This window comes from Schistocerca nitens, chromosome 7 (genome assembly GCF_023898315.1).
Source record: "Schistocerca nitens isolate TAMUIC-IGC-003100 chromosome 7, iqSchNite1.1, whole genome shotgun sequence".
NCBI lineage: Eukaryota > Metazoa > Arthropoda > Insecta > Orthoptera > Acrididae > Schistocerca > Schistocerca nitens.
In genome coordinates this window covers 398138442-398153981 of record NC_064620.1, presented here as the reverse complement: position 1 = coordinate 398153981, position 15540 = coordinate 398138442, and the positions used below count along the sequence as shown (strand labels likewise).

General features: G+C 40.4%; 1 protein-coding gene across 1 annotated transcript in view; it reads right to left on the bottom strand.

Moving 5' to 3' along the window:
* Nucleotides 1-15540, bottom strand: part of LOC126195298 (uncharacterized) — a 717802-nt gene that overhangs the window by 39016 nt on the left and 663246 nt on the right. The window contains exon 4 of the mRNA XM_049933849.1: nt 2391-2524. Within this exon, the coding sequence (XP_049789806.1) occupies nt 2391-2524 (134 nt within the window). The remainder of the gene's footprint in view (nt 1-2390; nt 2525-15540) is intronic.

Sequence of the window (15540 nt, the reverse complement as noted above, 5' to 3'; positions counted from 1 at the left end):
ATAAATAAACCCATAGCAACAGGAATACGAACTTGAAAAACAAAAACTCCTGGAACTTATACCCCAATCTAATATTTGTATTGGACTGGAAATAGTGGAAAGCAATACAAATGACGACAGTAGGAGCTGTGTGTCTTGTTCCGTTTCGGTCACGGGATCTGGTGTTGACAACGGTAATGCGTTCCTTACCACGTTGTCCTCAAGCTTGCAGTTAGTACTTATCGATTCTGTCTAGTGTTTTATTCGCCATCAATGTTAATTGTGCGTGAACAGTGATACGCAGCTGTAAGATCGATACGTTTATTAGCGAAGTGTTGGTTGGTATGCATCTCGTGTGTGAGTTCACTGAATGCACTGGAAGAGCGGCAGAATGACTTTATGCTGAGCTGTTCCGACACCGACGACAACTGCGTCACAATACTTTTGTGTATGAGAGTTTTCTCATTAGTCTGTTTTGCGCGTTGTATATGGTATGTCCAGCTGGAAAGGAGATCTTCACTGTAGCAGCGTGATATGCACTCCTTTAGGATGAATGTGTTTTCCCAATTGCACAAGCCGAGTTAACGGAATCCCACCAATTTCCCCATTTGCGTTGTGTTGTAATCCGCAGTTCGTTGGATGATGAATACCTTCCGATCAGCACAGACAGCGGTTATCCAGTTTTTTTTTTTTTTTGCGCGGAAGCGAGCATGCTTCACAAATTAATCGCAGGATGAAGTATATGTATAGATAGCTGTGTCTCGCACGGTTCACAATATCCTGGCGACAACGGCTTTATGGGGCGGGCACGTGTAGACATAAAAAATATGCCACGCACAAGACAGGTGCACATTGTCACAATCAGTTCCACAACTTCGGCTGTGGAGGAGGTCATAACGACGAATAGTTGAATCACCACACGTGACATCACCGTTGAAATCTTGATAAGGAAAGCAACTGTGCATCACATAACCCTCGAGAAGGAATCACAAGATGCCGAGAATAAATGTTTGTCTGATCCATCTGTTGAGATACGCAGAGCAGGGGACGAATTTCATTGCTCAGATTGTGGCATATGATGAAACGTGGTGTCACCACTTCAAGCCTGCCTCCAGCGGATGAACATGGAATGGCGGCATCCCGGCTCCCTTCGTCGAAACATAGCGCAATCCACCATGAGGACTGGAAATGTGTAAGTCAGTTTCCTCTTCGAGCAGAAAGGACCGCTACTAGTCGACTAGCTGCTACGGGATGCAATAATTAACGCTGAACAGTATTGGAACATGTTTCTGAGGCTCATACAGGCCATCACAAAAAGGGCAGGGGCAAGTTTCGAATGGAACAATCCTGGTCCAGGTCATGCGGCCAAGAAGACCCGTCAGCTTCTTCGAAAATCTATGTGAAAAGTCATGGAACATCTTCCACACAGTCACGTTATCTCCTCATGTAAATTACATATCTTAGGCCCCCTATAACAATACCCTAAATGGACAAAGTTCACCTGTGATAAGGATGTTCAGGACATCATAGAAAACTGGATCCGTCGGGAACACAGGAGTCTGTACACTGAACCCGTTAACTCACTTCCTACTTGTTGGGACCGATATATCAATGTCATTGGCAAGTATGTATAGCTTTGTTGTTCCGTGGGTAGTTATAATACTGTTATTAAAATTGCTTTACATGTGACTGTAGACTCCTTTTAGGCAGGAGCCTTGCCGTAGTGGTAACACCGGTTCCCGTCATATCACGGAAGTTACGCGCAATCGGTCTTCACTAGCACTTGGATAAGTCTCCAATCGGTATCCTTGTAAAGCCAGCCGCGCGGGATTAGCCAAGCAGTCTCAGGCGCTGCAGTCATGGCCTGTGCGGCTGGTCCCGGTGGAGGCTCGAGCCCTCCCTCGGGCATGGGTGTGTGTGTTGTCCTTAGGATAATTTAGGTTAAGTAGTGTGTAAGCTTAGGAACTGATGACCCTAGCAGTTAAGTCCCATAAGATTTCACACACATTTCAACATTTTGTAAAGCCAACTGAGGAGCTACTTGATTGAGAAGTAGCGGCTCCGGTCACGAAAGCTGAGAGCGGTAGGGAGAGCAGCGTGCCGGCCACATGCCCCTCTACATCAACATCCAATGATGCTCGTGAGCTGAGGATGAAACGGCGGTCGGTCCCTTTCACTTGGGCACACCTTATATGTTGTGATTATTACTTATTCGAGGCTTCTCTGCTGTTGTGTGGGTATATTGACAGATTCAATGGTGATAGTGGTAACTAACAAAATAAATCGTAATTACATTATTACTCTGTGAAGAGCCTCCATCGTCCATGGGCCTATCGTACCAAATTACTCATAATCTATCCCTGAACAACCTCGCAATGTTTGCTGGTGGAGTTGTGGTTCAGCATACTTACGGAAGCGCCGTTGACGATCCAGACGATGTGGGGCGCGGGTTTGGCGGACCCTGAGCTGCAGTTGGCCCTCAGCGTGTCCCCGGGCCGGTAGTGGGGCCGGTTCAGCCGCACCACGGGGGCGCGCGTCTGCGGCTCTGCAGACAGACGGGGGGAGACATCAACGTAGGCAGTATGTCATAGTTATAAAAGTAAAGCAGCACAATCGCAGTACACTGCTGGCCACCAAAATTGCAACAACGGGAAAGACGGCACTAAGGAAATTGTACTTATTGTGCATACACATTACAATAGAAAGAATACGTGATAATCTACGCTCAGGTGACACAAGTCATGCGATCTTTCCTAATAGCGTCTCGGACCTCCTTTTGCATTGCGTAATGCAGCAACTCGATGTCGCAAGGACTCAACTAGTCTTTAGAATTTTGAAAAAAACAGACATAATGTCTGATGGGATAACAGCAATCAGTGATTTTATAATGTTACTTATAATCCGTCTTGATTGCAAATTATTAATTTAAATTCAAATGACCGGTTTCGGTTCATTCAGAACCATCTTCAGATCTGATATTTCAGTTACAGGAGTAACCCGTCCAAATCCAGCAACTTTCACATCAGATGTGACGCAGCATGTGAAACTTGCTGGATTTGGACGGGTTACTCTTGTAACTGAAATATCAGATGATTATGAATGAACCGAAACCGGTCATTTAAATTAAAAAAAATAATTTGCAATCAAGACGGATTATAAGTAACATTAGTCTTTAGAAGTTCCTGCAGAATATGATGCCTTTGTAGTAGTCCATAACTGAGAAGGTGTTACCACTGCAGGATGTTGTGCACCAAATGACATCTCGATTAAGTCCTATAAACGTTTGATTTGATTCATGTCGAGCGACTGGGTGACCAAATCATTCGCTCGGACTGTCCAGAATGTTCTCCAATCCAGGCGCGAACAACTGTGGCAGTGACATGGTGCATTGTCGTCGAGAAAAATTGAATCGTTGTTTGAGTTCATAAAGTCCACGAATTGTTTCAAATGGTCTCCAAGTTCCCAACTGATGACCTTAGATGTTACGTCCCATAGTGCTTAGGGCCACTTAATGAGGAGAGCTGCCAGAAAGTGAACTCAGGACAAAGTTGTGTACTTAATTATTTTCAGGAAGAAAGGCCAGCGCCATGGAATATACAGTTACTGGACTACTGGAACTGAGAAAAGAAGCAAAGATTCTTGGCTGAAGTGACTACAGTTTTTAACAACTGCACAGAAGTATGTACAGAACTGAAGTGATCAGGAAAAGTAGGTTTGTAATATAGGTTAATTCACGTAGAGAAAGTGAAGTTATAGTAATAGTTTTGGAATTCGGAAAAGTGCCATTTAAATTCAAGCAATACAACTGTATCTATAATTTTATCTAGTGTGGTATTCAATTATAATATTATTATATTGTGTGTTGAAAAACAAACCTTCAGGAATTTACGAGTGGTTACTTAAGTCAATACAAGTAAAAACGCTGCAATAAAAGTATCTCCGGAAATGCTTCATTTATAATACATGCACCTTATTACACTTTTGATCTTCTGTGGGCATCAAGATGAAACTGGTGCAATGTTGTTTCACCGTAATGGTTACTTTACCAGATGTTAAAGAGAATAACCGTAGGTCATACTTGAAATACTATTGTCACCAGCACCCTGTCTTTAACATTAATGGATTTTACGCAGAAAAGTATGTAGATTGGCAATTTTGGATCCAATTGTAAAGAGTATTTCTTCCTCTCAAACGCTTTCATCCTCGTAAAATTTCGATGTTTTGTGGATTTTCCATCACGAGCTCTACAGTGAGACCCTTGCACGCTCCAAAATCATCACGGCGCTTAAGCCGCTCTCTTATGTAACACAAACATGGCTGTTTACGTTCTTTCTTTGCCACTAAAATTATTAAAAGGCAGCTTCAACCCGACGCTCCTCTATTGCACGCTCAGAACCACAACAGAAAATTTACAAAATGAAATGATCGTGTGGCATTTTTGGCCAGGAGACCCCACCAGGGAAGTTCGGCCGCCGGGTTGCAAGTCTTATTTCAGGTGACGCCACACTGGGCGACTTGCACGTCGGTGACGATGAGATGATGATGAGGACAGCACAATATCCAGACCACGGGCGGAGAAAATCTCCAAACCGGCCGAATATCGAACCGAGGCCCGCTTCATGGCAGGCAAACACATTACCACTCAAGTAAGCAGGTGGACTACCACAGAAAAATCTCGCTTGGAGTGATCTCTCTGCCTTCGCAGACACACTCACTGTATTGTGTAAACGCTTCCGACACTTGCTCTCGCAAGACTCCCAGACGCTTGCAGAAAGGATTCGAAAGGAACAGTCAGACAGTAACTACAAGAAAAAATTCGAGCCTAGTGTAAACAATTCTCCTAGTACTACCTGAGAGTGCCAACTGTCTGCGAGCAAAAATCTCTCTCGTGTATCCCATCCCCTTGCAGTGATAAATGAATCTTGCGAGCTCCTATAAGAGGATCTCGTGACTCCTCGCTGCTCGCCAGGCCACGGAATTTCCTTGCCTGCCGCCAGCTGGCCCTTGCTGCCTACCAGAGCAAGCAAATCTTTGCTGCGTGTCTTCCCTGGCAAGTACTAATGATATTTGGTAACTCTGCCGCCGCTACTTGTGTATGAATTATTTTCTGTGCGTAACTGCTAGGTCGTGCTGAAAGGTAACGCCTTTGTATTTTTTATTCTGTTCTCAAAATCTGTTGACGCATTATATGTCATGCATATTACTCCGTAGACTTTCCCACTTCGCTGTCTACAGATGAAACTCTCTTCCACTAGAGGATTTGGAATTGTAGCGTAGAACATGTGTACTGATAGATCCTGAGAAAAATAAAAGCACGAAATCGAGGAGTTCGTCCGCACATAGTGCACTCTCTCCTTCAGCATGGCGGCCGCTGTGGCCGAGCGGTTCTAGGCGCTTCAGTCCGGAACCGCGCTGCTGCTGCGGTCGCAGGTTCGAATCCTGCCTCGGGCATGGATTTGTGTGATGTCCAAAGGTTAGTTAGGTTTAAGTAGTTCTAAGTGTAGGGGACTGATAACCTCAGATGTTAAGTCCCATAATGCTTAGAGCCATTTAACCATCCTTCAGCATGACAATGCCAAATCACACACGAGCGCTGCGACATCTGCAGCAACCGGACGCTTTGGGTTCACTGTCGTCGATTGTTCTCCAGACAGTCCCAACTTGGTCCCACCCGATTTTCATCTGTTTAAAATACTTAAATAACACCTTCGAGGATTTCAGGTTGATAGTCATGAGTCGGTGCAACTAGAGGTGAGATTGTGACCCCGTGAAGTATATCTACAGTGACGATATGAACAAACTGGTGTTCGCCGCCAGGGTGATTATCTTGAGAAATGTTTATGTAAAGAATAGAGGTATAATGTTAGTAAAGCTTGTTTCAATTAAGCCTTAGGATTTTTCAAATAAAAAATTCGTAAGCGGCATCCCTTTTATAATTGTGTAAAAGCTATTAACCGGTTGTATGAGAAACCCAGTCTCTGTGTTTGCCAATTGTTTGTGAAGTTTGTCAGTAGCAGTGTACGAACTGTGAATATGTTCGAAGTAGACGATTTGATGTGTATGTCGTTCCTGTTCTGTGTAGTGTAGTGTTTCTGAGGATTATTGTCAAACTGTTATCAGATTTCTCAAAGTTGTAGAGAAACGGCTGCAAATTCAAATCAAAACGTAATACATGCAAAAGATTATAGCTTTTTAAAGTACACGGAGACAGAATAAAACAGATGATGACGAGCAGCTGAATCGTATAAATGTTGTGGAGTTTAGACAATACCATCCAACGCAATGCCCAAGGGTATTTCTACTTCTCGAATAGCACGTGGTAAATCTTTTCATGCGACTGTGCTTGCCATTTCTGCCTCTCTGCTAATGCATCCAAACCAGCACTCTGACAGGGCAGGTTGATGAAATTGACTCGTAAATTATTTATAAAAATTCAGAACAGCGGAGAACCTATAACGCTGTCTTGTATGTCTGAGATATTAGTTTCACAAGATCACTTCCCTTCAGTTACTACTAACTCTCACCTTCCTTACAGGAAATGGAAATGCCGTATGGCTAGGGCTTCCCGTCGGGTAGACCGTTCGCCTGGTGCAAGTCTTTCGAGCTGACGCCACTTCGGCGACTTGCGTGTCGATGGGGATGAAATGATAATGATAACACAGCACTCAGACTCTGAGCGGAGCAAATCTCCGACTCATCCGGAAATCGAACCCGGGCCGTTAGGTATGACATTCCGTCGCGCTGACCACTTCTTTTTTTTTTCTTTTTTTTTGCATTTTGTTCGTTGTTGATTGTTGTGTTTGACGTCACATGACATCCGATCAAGTTCGTTTGTTGATTCTTCCACTCAGTTTTTTATTACAGAGGCCAACCAGCTCTCTGACCGAGCACGCGGAGCTACCGTATCCTCAGGGGCGGACTTCCTTCCAGGAGATCAAGAATCCAGTTGCACAGCTGAAAGGAAACTCCATTACAGGTAGTTTGATTTGGCGTTATTTCAGTAACTTGGTAATATATGTCTTATCATTGCGAGGAGATATAGGTAAAGGAAATGCAATAAACCTGTATAATTTGGAGAGTGAAATTATGCAAATTATAGTGGAATAAGATACTGATCAACCAACTATTTAATCAGCTGATTTACTCTCAATGTGTTTGGCATCTTAGTATGCGTATGTGTTTGGGTGCTTGAGAAGTATCTTGAAAGCGCTTCATGCTAATTCTCCCTTTATCTTCAGCAAAGCAAGACGGAAGCTACTTTTGCCATCTGTTGAAATCGCGATTGCGTTTCGAGCTTCAGACGCTGAGGTATTAATCAGGATAATAGCTAGCTGAAGGAACTATGCCGCTCGTGAGAATATGTAAGATGAAAATAAAATACTTTTCATTTTTGAGGTTCTGAAGACATTTCTAGCGACTAGTTTTTGAGAAAAAGTGGATATTATGCTGTCCGGTCCGGATTTGTCCGAACATTTAGTCACTCTGATATGAGGACGATGGTCTGATTCATTTAGTTTTTTTTCAACGATTTACACTCTATATGAATGAAATTCCGGCACGTTCTGTTTTTTAAACAATGTGTGTTAATGAAATTCTGAATTGTTCCGTTGTTTCAACAGTCTGTGATAATGATATTCCAACTCGGTCCGTTTTTTTAAACGATCTGTGTGAATGAAATTCTGACCCGTTGTGTTGCTTAAATTGCCTGTGTAAATGAAATTCTGACCCGTTGTGTTGCTTAAATTGTCTGTGTAAATGAAATTCCGACCCGTTACGTTTCTTAGACGGCCTTTGTGAATGATATTCAGATTTCTTCTCTTTTTCTAAACAGTCTCTGTGAGTGAAATTTAGACATGTTCCGTTTTTTGAAGGGTCTATGCGAATGAAATTCCAATCCATACAATTTTTTAAATGGTCTGTGTGAATGTCACCATCTGAATTTCGGTAGCTATGTTTATATTTGATATCACCCGAAACATGTGAGTATTTCCGTACCAAATAAACTGATACGTTTTCTTGTAATCGATTCAAATTTTGATTGTCCATCGTGGTTGTCAACTTGCTTTTCATTCCACTGGACAAAAGATTAGTATTAAAATTATGGTGATGGAATCTTGACGAAATATCGCGCAGTAAACTGGCTTTTCTGTAAAAAACACTAGGTGAAGCTGAGTCTCTACTGGAAAGTGCATTTAGATCCTTTCACAATTGTTACAGATATTGGGGCAGCTATTCTGAAGAAGACAGACTAAGATGAAAAAACAGAACACAAAGAAAACATTGTATTTAAGAAAGCAGAAGATGGAGACATTGGATAACTATTCTAAAAGAAGACAAAGAGGAAGGAGATTAACCCAATCTATTTATGAAAGCACAGATTTTGGAGCAGAAGAAGAAGAGGAAGAGGAAGAAGAAGAAGAAGAAGAAGAAGAAGAGGACAAGATGAATACGATAAGGAATATGGTGCATTTTTTTGAAGATGAAAAGTTACAAAAGAAAAACATAGCAGAGGCAGGAGGTAAACTGGTCATATCTTTTATCTGGCGTCAGATTTGAACCAAGAGTAAATGTGTGGACGACTGGTGGTTCACAGGTAACTGTCGATGGAAATGATTTGATAATGCACAAAGAAAAATACCCAAGAAAGAGGCGATTATGTAATATAGTGTTTAAAACCAAAACTCTCAAAGCAAATCACACAACATAAGATCTACAAAAATAGTAAAATTCTAAGGTCGTAAACAGGAAAATGTCTCCTACAGACAGGTGAATTCACAGAGAGGTTATAAATGTACCACTGTCCTTAATTCTGCATTACATACCAGTACTACTGAATAATTATTACTGAGAGATGATGAAACACCTATCGGTATGAAGGAGAACGACACTGCGCTTGCCATTCGTGACTGAGAGACAGTCTCGAACAAATCACCAACACATATTGACTTTGTTTACTGGAATAATCCGAATGAATTGGTGGAGCGATTAATTTTGTCAGCTTCAAAGGAAACAGACAATCTTTCACATTATAATGAAGTAATATCCATTGAACAGGAGCATCAGGAAGCATCAATTATTACTTTGTCAGTGTTGTCGACAACAATAAACTGGAATACTCAACTGCAGATGGGGAAGTTGCAAATAACACGTTTCATCAGCTCAAAGACATCCCGGGGTCAGGGATTTTCATCTGCCTCGAGATGACTGGGTATTTGTGTTGTCCTCATCGTTTCATCATCATTCATGAAAGTGACGTGATTGGACTGAGTAAAGGTTGGGAATTTGTACGGGCTCTGATAACCGCGCAGTTGAGCGCCCCACAGTCCGAGCTCTGAGCACTATGGGACTTAACGTCTGAGGTCTTATCAGTCCCCTAGAACTTAGAACTACTTAAACCTAACTAACCTAAGCACATCACACACATCCATGCCGGAGGCAGGATTCTAACCTGCGACCGTAACGGTCGCGCGGTTCCAGACGGTAGCGCCTAGATTCGCTCGGCCACTCCAGCCGGCCGTTTTCAGTTGCACTGTTTCCTCGGGAAATTAGAGCTCTTTCTAGCTTATCGTGTCCTGTCTTCAGATGATGAAGTTTGTCACATGTTTTGTTATTCAAAAGGAAATGTGGAGTATGGCTTTCTCTGCATTATGTTTTAGTATATTTATTTGTCCTGCAGTCGTGTTAGTGTTTTTGGAACGCAACGTGAATCGTCGGCGAAATTAAGGCAGTTGAGCTTGATATAACAGCTAATTATCTAACAGAAACATTAAAGTAAACCAAAATTACGGATCTGCTTGTTCGTCGAACATAGGGATTACGTCACTCCACAGTTCTCCATAGATATGCAGTCTTACATAGATTTGATATATCCTTAGCTCTGCCAATTTCGCGGACTGTCAAATTCTCCTCACCCGTCACTTACAATCAACAACTGTTCGCATAAACATGATAACAACCATCCCACGACTTACCCCTTTATCTCCAGTGCTAATACACTGCGCACTAAATACAAAATCTTCATCATGTCACTCTACGACTGTACACCCTATGAATTCTCTTCCAATAGAATTTTAATCGAATGTTTTCTCAGACCAAACACTCTGTCCTGATATCCATCCACTCTACTAGGTGTCGTACAATTATTCACTAAATCATAACTACTATACTCTACTACCGAAACTACCTCATACCTGTTGCTCAAATGCTTCAATAACGGTCATAGTCTCAATGCAAATACCTATTCCACTGCTTTTTCTCACATGGCCTCCAAACTAAGTCGAACACTCTCTTTATCACATAAGGAAGTCTCTAATAGCAAAATCTACAAATCGATAAACATAATCATGTACAGAATCCACTTGAATCATTGTATATAAAAGTAAGCAACAATACGGCACCAAAGTATTGTTGCTCAAAGTCTAGTCTTCGTTTTTGGTCACTACCGAAACTACCTCATACCTGTTGCTCAAATGCTTCATAACGGTCATAGTCTGAATGCAAATACCTATTCCACTGCTTTTTCTCACATGGCCTCCAAACTATGTCGAACACTCTCTTTAGCACATAAGGAAGCCTCTAATCGCAAAATCTACAAATCGATAAACATAATCATGTACAGAATCCACTAAAATCATTGTATATAAAAGTAAGCAACAATAGGGCACCAAAGTATTGTTGCTCAACGTCTAGTCTTCGTTTTTGGTCACTTGTTTTGGCGGAGCGGAAACAAGATTTCTTTCTGAATTTTCCGCATCGCCAAACTAAGAGTGGGAAACGGACGAATGGAGCATCAAACTGACCAGCATGAGGTCTAATTTTTTTTAAAGAAAGTTTTCCTTTGCTTGAAAGTGATCAGAGTAATTAGGAAACAATTAATTAGTATTTCTTAAAAGACATCGTAGTCGCCGTTGACTGAATGAAATATTTATTATTACGATTGAAATTTCGGCCATTTTCAAGTAACACTGCAAATGTTACCTTCTTACCTCGCTTTGCTGCTGTAGATGTCTTAATTTTTACATTGATATAATTAGGAATTACATCGTTTGCTTTATTTCTTATTAAATTTTATACACTCTCTTGTCTTCATTAGTTTAATCTTGGTGCGTTGGTAGTGCAGTAATATCCCATATGCCTGGCTAGACATACATTTGATTAACTTCTCATGGTTTGGATTCACAGTCATATAATAATTCTGGAAAGACATCATAGTCGCCGTCGACTGTATGAAATATTTGTTATCACGATTGCGGTGTTACTTGAAAATGGCCCTAAGGCCGAAATTGCAGTCGTAATAATAAATATTTCATACAGTCAACGACGACTATGATGCCTTTTAAGAAATATTATATGACTATGAATCCCAACCATGAGAAGTTGATCAAATTAATTAGTAATTTGAAGAAAATTTTTTACCCATATTTTCATAGCTGAACGAAGAGTGAGAAATGGATAAATAGGGTATCAAACTGACCAGCTTGAGCTATAGTATTGCAGAATAATATATAGGTGCTTGAAAATAATCAGTGTAATTAAGAAATTAGCGATTTGAGGGAAAATTGTCAAAAATGCTTCCTTTACATTTATGACATTTCGAGAACACAACACACTAGGAAGGCACATGAGGTTAAAAAAGTTCTTCTCCTCAAGGCGTTGCTGTTTTGAGTACAGAAAACTGATATTTGATTTTTAAAATAGCTTCCTTCAAAACAGGTGTTAAATTTGGGACTTTCGAGAACAGTAGACACTAGGAAGATAAATGACGTGTGAAAAATTTATGTTTTGAAAGCCTAGATATTTTGTCGTATAAGTAGTTACATTGGTGTGTTTTTTTAACTATCCAAATGATTCTTCGAATCAAATGCTAAATTCAGGACATTTTGAGAAGGTCCCTAAGAAAACGAACGAGGTGTCAATAAGCCTGTGCTTTTTGAATAAATCTTTAAAACAAAAAAAAAGTATTGAAAAAGAAGAAAAACAAATGGTCGTATCTTTTGTGAAATGATTTGTCTAAAAGTAAGATATGAGATCGATTGGAGAAATCATCTACAGCAAGTGAGGTGCTTATAATTTTTCCTTGTACTAGTTTATTTCTTATTCTTAGAAAAATAATTTCACAAAACATTTGCTCGTTTTTTATTTCAAAATGTTCCTAGTTAGAATTGACTTAAGTACTTATCTATTACGCAACTGAATCTATCAAAAGGTTAAAAACTATGAAGCTCGTATTTTCGGATCAGCTAGATGGATTTGACGTATTATCGCGTCCTTACGATGACTTCCATATGATTGCTGAGCATTTCGACAAACGTGGCAAAAAAGAGCTTACGCTTAACGTATTTTTCCGGAAAAAATGACTGAATAGCAGGTAGCTCATTGTCACTATTGGACACCAGCTTCTTGTGGAGAATTTTGCCAAGACCCATCTGGACTCTGCAATATTTAAGCCTAATGTTGATGGAAGTGAACAGATGACGCTTTCCTAATATAGTCCCACTGCGATGATAGACCTGTTCCAGGATAATCTCAATTTAATTCGTGTAAATAACACACTATTCATTGTGTTCTTCGGGCTGTACCACATCATAATTACACATCATCTGTGTTGCGAAGAGCACTTTGTTTAGCTTTGTTTAGCTTTACCACTACAGAAACATTTCCTTCAACATCGTGCTACTTGATTTTTAACGTAGATGTATGTTATTATTGTTACCCTTTTTTTAAGTCTGGAATTCTGAAAGACCGGTGCAAAACCTCCTGCAGCTTGTTGTGCAGAAAACTATTCTAATTTTTGGAGACTGTGTTTATTGTATATCCTTATCTCATTAAGAACGATACTGTGCCCAAAATACTGATTGTTTCTGCACACAAGTTACACAAATAAGTGAATTACTATTTTTTATTTTTTATCCACAACATTACTTTCTTAAAAATAAAGGCAGAGGTATTCCAATAAGATCTGTGGACTAGAAAGCTTGAGAGATATCATTTGATAGATAAATTCGTGAATGGGAAAAAAATTCGAAAATGATGTAGTTTGAAAAACTCCATGCAATACGGAAACCTTGAGCTGTGATCATATGTCATCTGAAAAATACTGACCGCTTTCTTTAGTTTTCACGAAGCGCATGCAGTCACTACTTATTTCTTTCGCAACTAACAATAATGTGTAACTGTTGTATGCATATCTACACTGTTACTGATGCGTCGTTGACTATATAACAGAATATTTTTAAGGTCAGAAAGAAATGAAGAGGAAAATCAAAGCTAAGAGTAGCGAAACTCGAATTTGAAAATGAATCGATTAACTTCGTGTCTCTTTAGCTAGTGGCAAATAAAGTTCTATACGATGCAGTTTTTAACATGATGGAACATTGTACAGGGTGTATCACAAGAAAATCACCCTATTTAAAAGAATCGTAACCATTAAATTATTTGAGATATGTATGTGAACAACGTACTGTTGGAAAGAGCAAACTCTCGAGTTTTACATGGTTCCCGGTAGGTAGCAGTAGTGTGCGTCCACTTCAGTTCTAGAAAAATTGATGTCGGGACGACAGAAAGCGTTCCGTGTTCTACGTTTTGCGCAGTGCGGGTCAGTAATAACTGTTGAGCGTGAGTTTCGTACTAGGTGTGGTGCGGATCCTCCTGCATCACAGAGCATTAGACGATGGCATGAACAATTCCACATGAAGTTGAACAACTTGTGAGGGACTGTCCAAAATTTAGTGTGTTTTGTGCAGTTTCACGTGAAAAGGTGTATGGTTCATTTTTCTTTGCCGAGAACACTGTTACAAGAAGCACATATCTTCATATGCTTGAAAAGTTTCTTTTCCCACAGTTGGAAACTGATTCGAACGACTTCATTTACTAACAGGACGGGGAACCGCCACAGTGGCAACTGGAAGTGGAGGAATTTTAAATCAAAGGACTGCTGAACGATGGACCGGTCGCATTGGACTAAATGATTCAGCCTAACATTACTGGTCTCCAAGGTCACCAGACGTGACAGTATGTGATTACTTCTCGTGGCGGATTATAAAAGACTGTGTTCATGTGCCTCCCTTAGCATCAACAATGAATGAACTGAGCCATCGCATTACAGCAGCTGTGGAAGATCTAACTCAAGACATGATCGCTGTATTGTGGGAACAATTTGAATACCGCGTTGACATATTACCTGCATCTCACGGGGGGCATACTGAATGCCTATGAAATGATATGGAGAAAAACTTTTTGAGTTTCCCGTTCATCACAAAATAAAATTCATTGTATATGTTTGTTAGTTTCAGGAATATAGACATGCCAAATCAGATGACTCTTTTTGATACATCATGTATTTTCAGAGTACTTGTCTTAATGCCATGAGATAATACACCGAGGGTTGATACAGGGTCTAGTTTTTGACTGATTACCTGCATTTCTTTGTATTAGTTTTATCCATTTTATTTTCTACCACTTGCTGATGACTTCTATCTCTTGATTTCCATCTGTTCTTCGGTAACGGTTTCTCAGAATATTTCCTGTGTCAACTTAACGACCGATTGATAACCTATGAAGAGACTAATTGCAGTAATGTTGTGGCAAAAAGATTTCATAAATATTTCTGAAAATGTAATTAGAAATTTATGTTTGGCCACCAAGAGATGAGATTCCTTATATTAAGTCATGGAATTTCTAAGATGGTTTCACCGAAAGGCTCATCAATGATGACTCCTCAACTTCGTCCAGCGTTCCAGCGTGAAATAAGTAAGACCTACTCGAATCTAGCATTCTGACACTATCCGAACAGGTCTGACACGTGCATTGCCATTCCTGTTATACACCTTAGCTCGCTAGTGGAAAATTTCCTGGTTACTGCTTCTAATTACAGTAGCAATTAGAGGGCGAGCAGTAGAAAGACGGGAAAGGAAACTCCAATTTCGGAACGTTCGTGTTGGTAGGAGGGCTCGATGACACGCGAGTCCTAGAACCGCGCTCAACACCGGTGCTTTCAATCGCATGCAGAAATTCTAAACAAGGCGTGTCAGGAACGCGTATTTGAACTAACAACGTATTTCCAGCTGGAAGCTAATGGTTTCGTACTACAGTTGCATCAGAAAATGCATTCGTAATAGGATCTGCATTCTGTATCTTACGTCAGAACTGCAATGAGAACTGAATCCAACGCAATCAACGAAACACATTGTCAGCACGGAATGAAACTGCCAGACAGTATGTTACTTTGTCACTTTGATAGTATTCTATGATTGTACAACTCAGGTTATGGTTAGTTCTTTAGTTTCCATAAGAGAAAGCGCCAACAAGCTTCCCAGTTGATGTTAGAGGGTATCTTTGCGCTCTGTTTCATGAAATATGAATTAACTGTGATAAACATCTTTAATTATTAGTCTCCACAACCCGACATTGCCCTGATCTATTTTTCCATTATCTGATTCGGAAGGCTTTGATTACGAGTGTACAATAGAAAACTTCCAGATAATTCTTGCAGCACTGTTGCGTACTGGCGATGTGATCGAGCAAAGTGATTACGACACTGGACTTCCATTCAGGAGGAGAAGA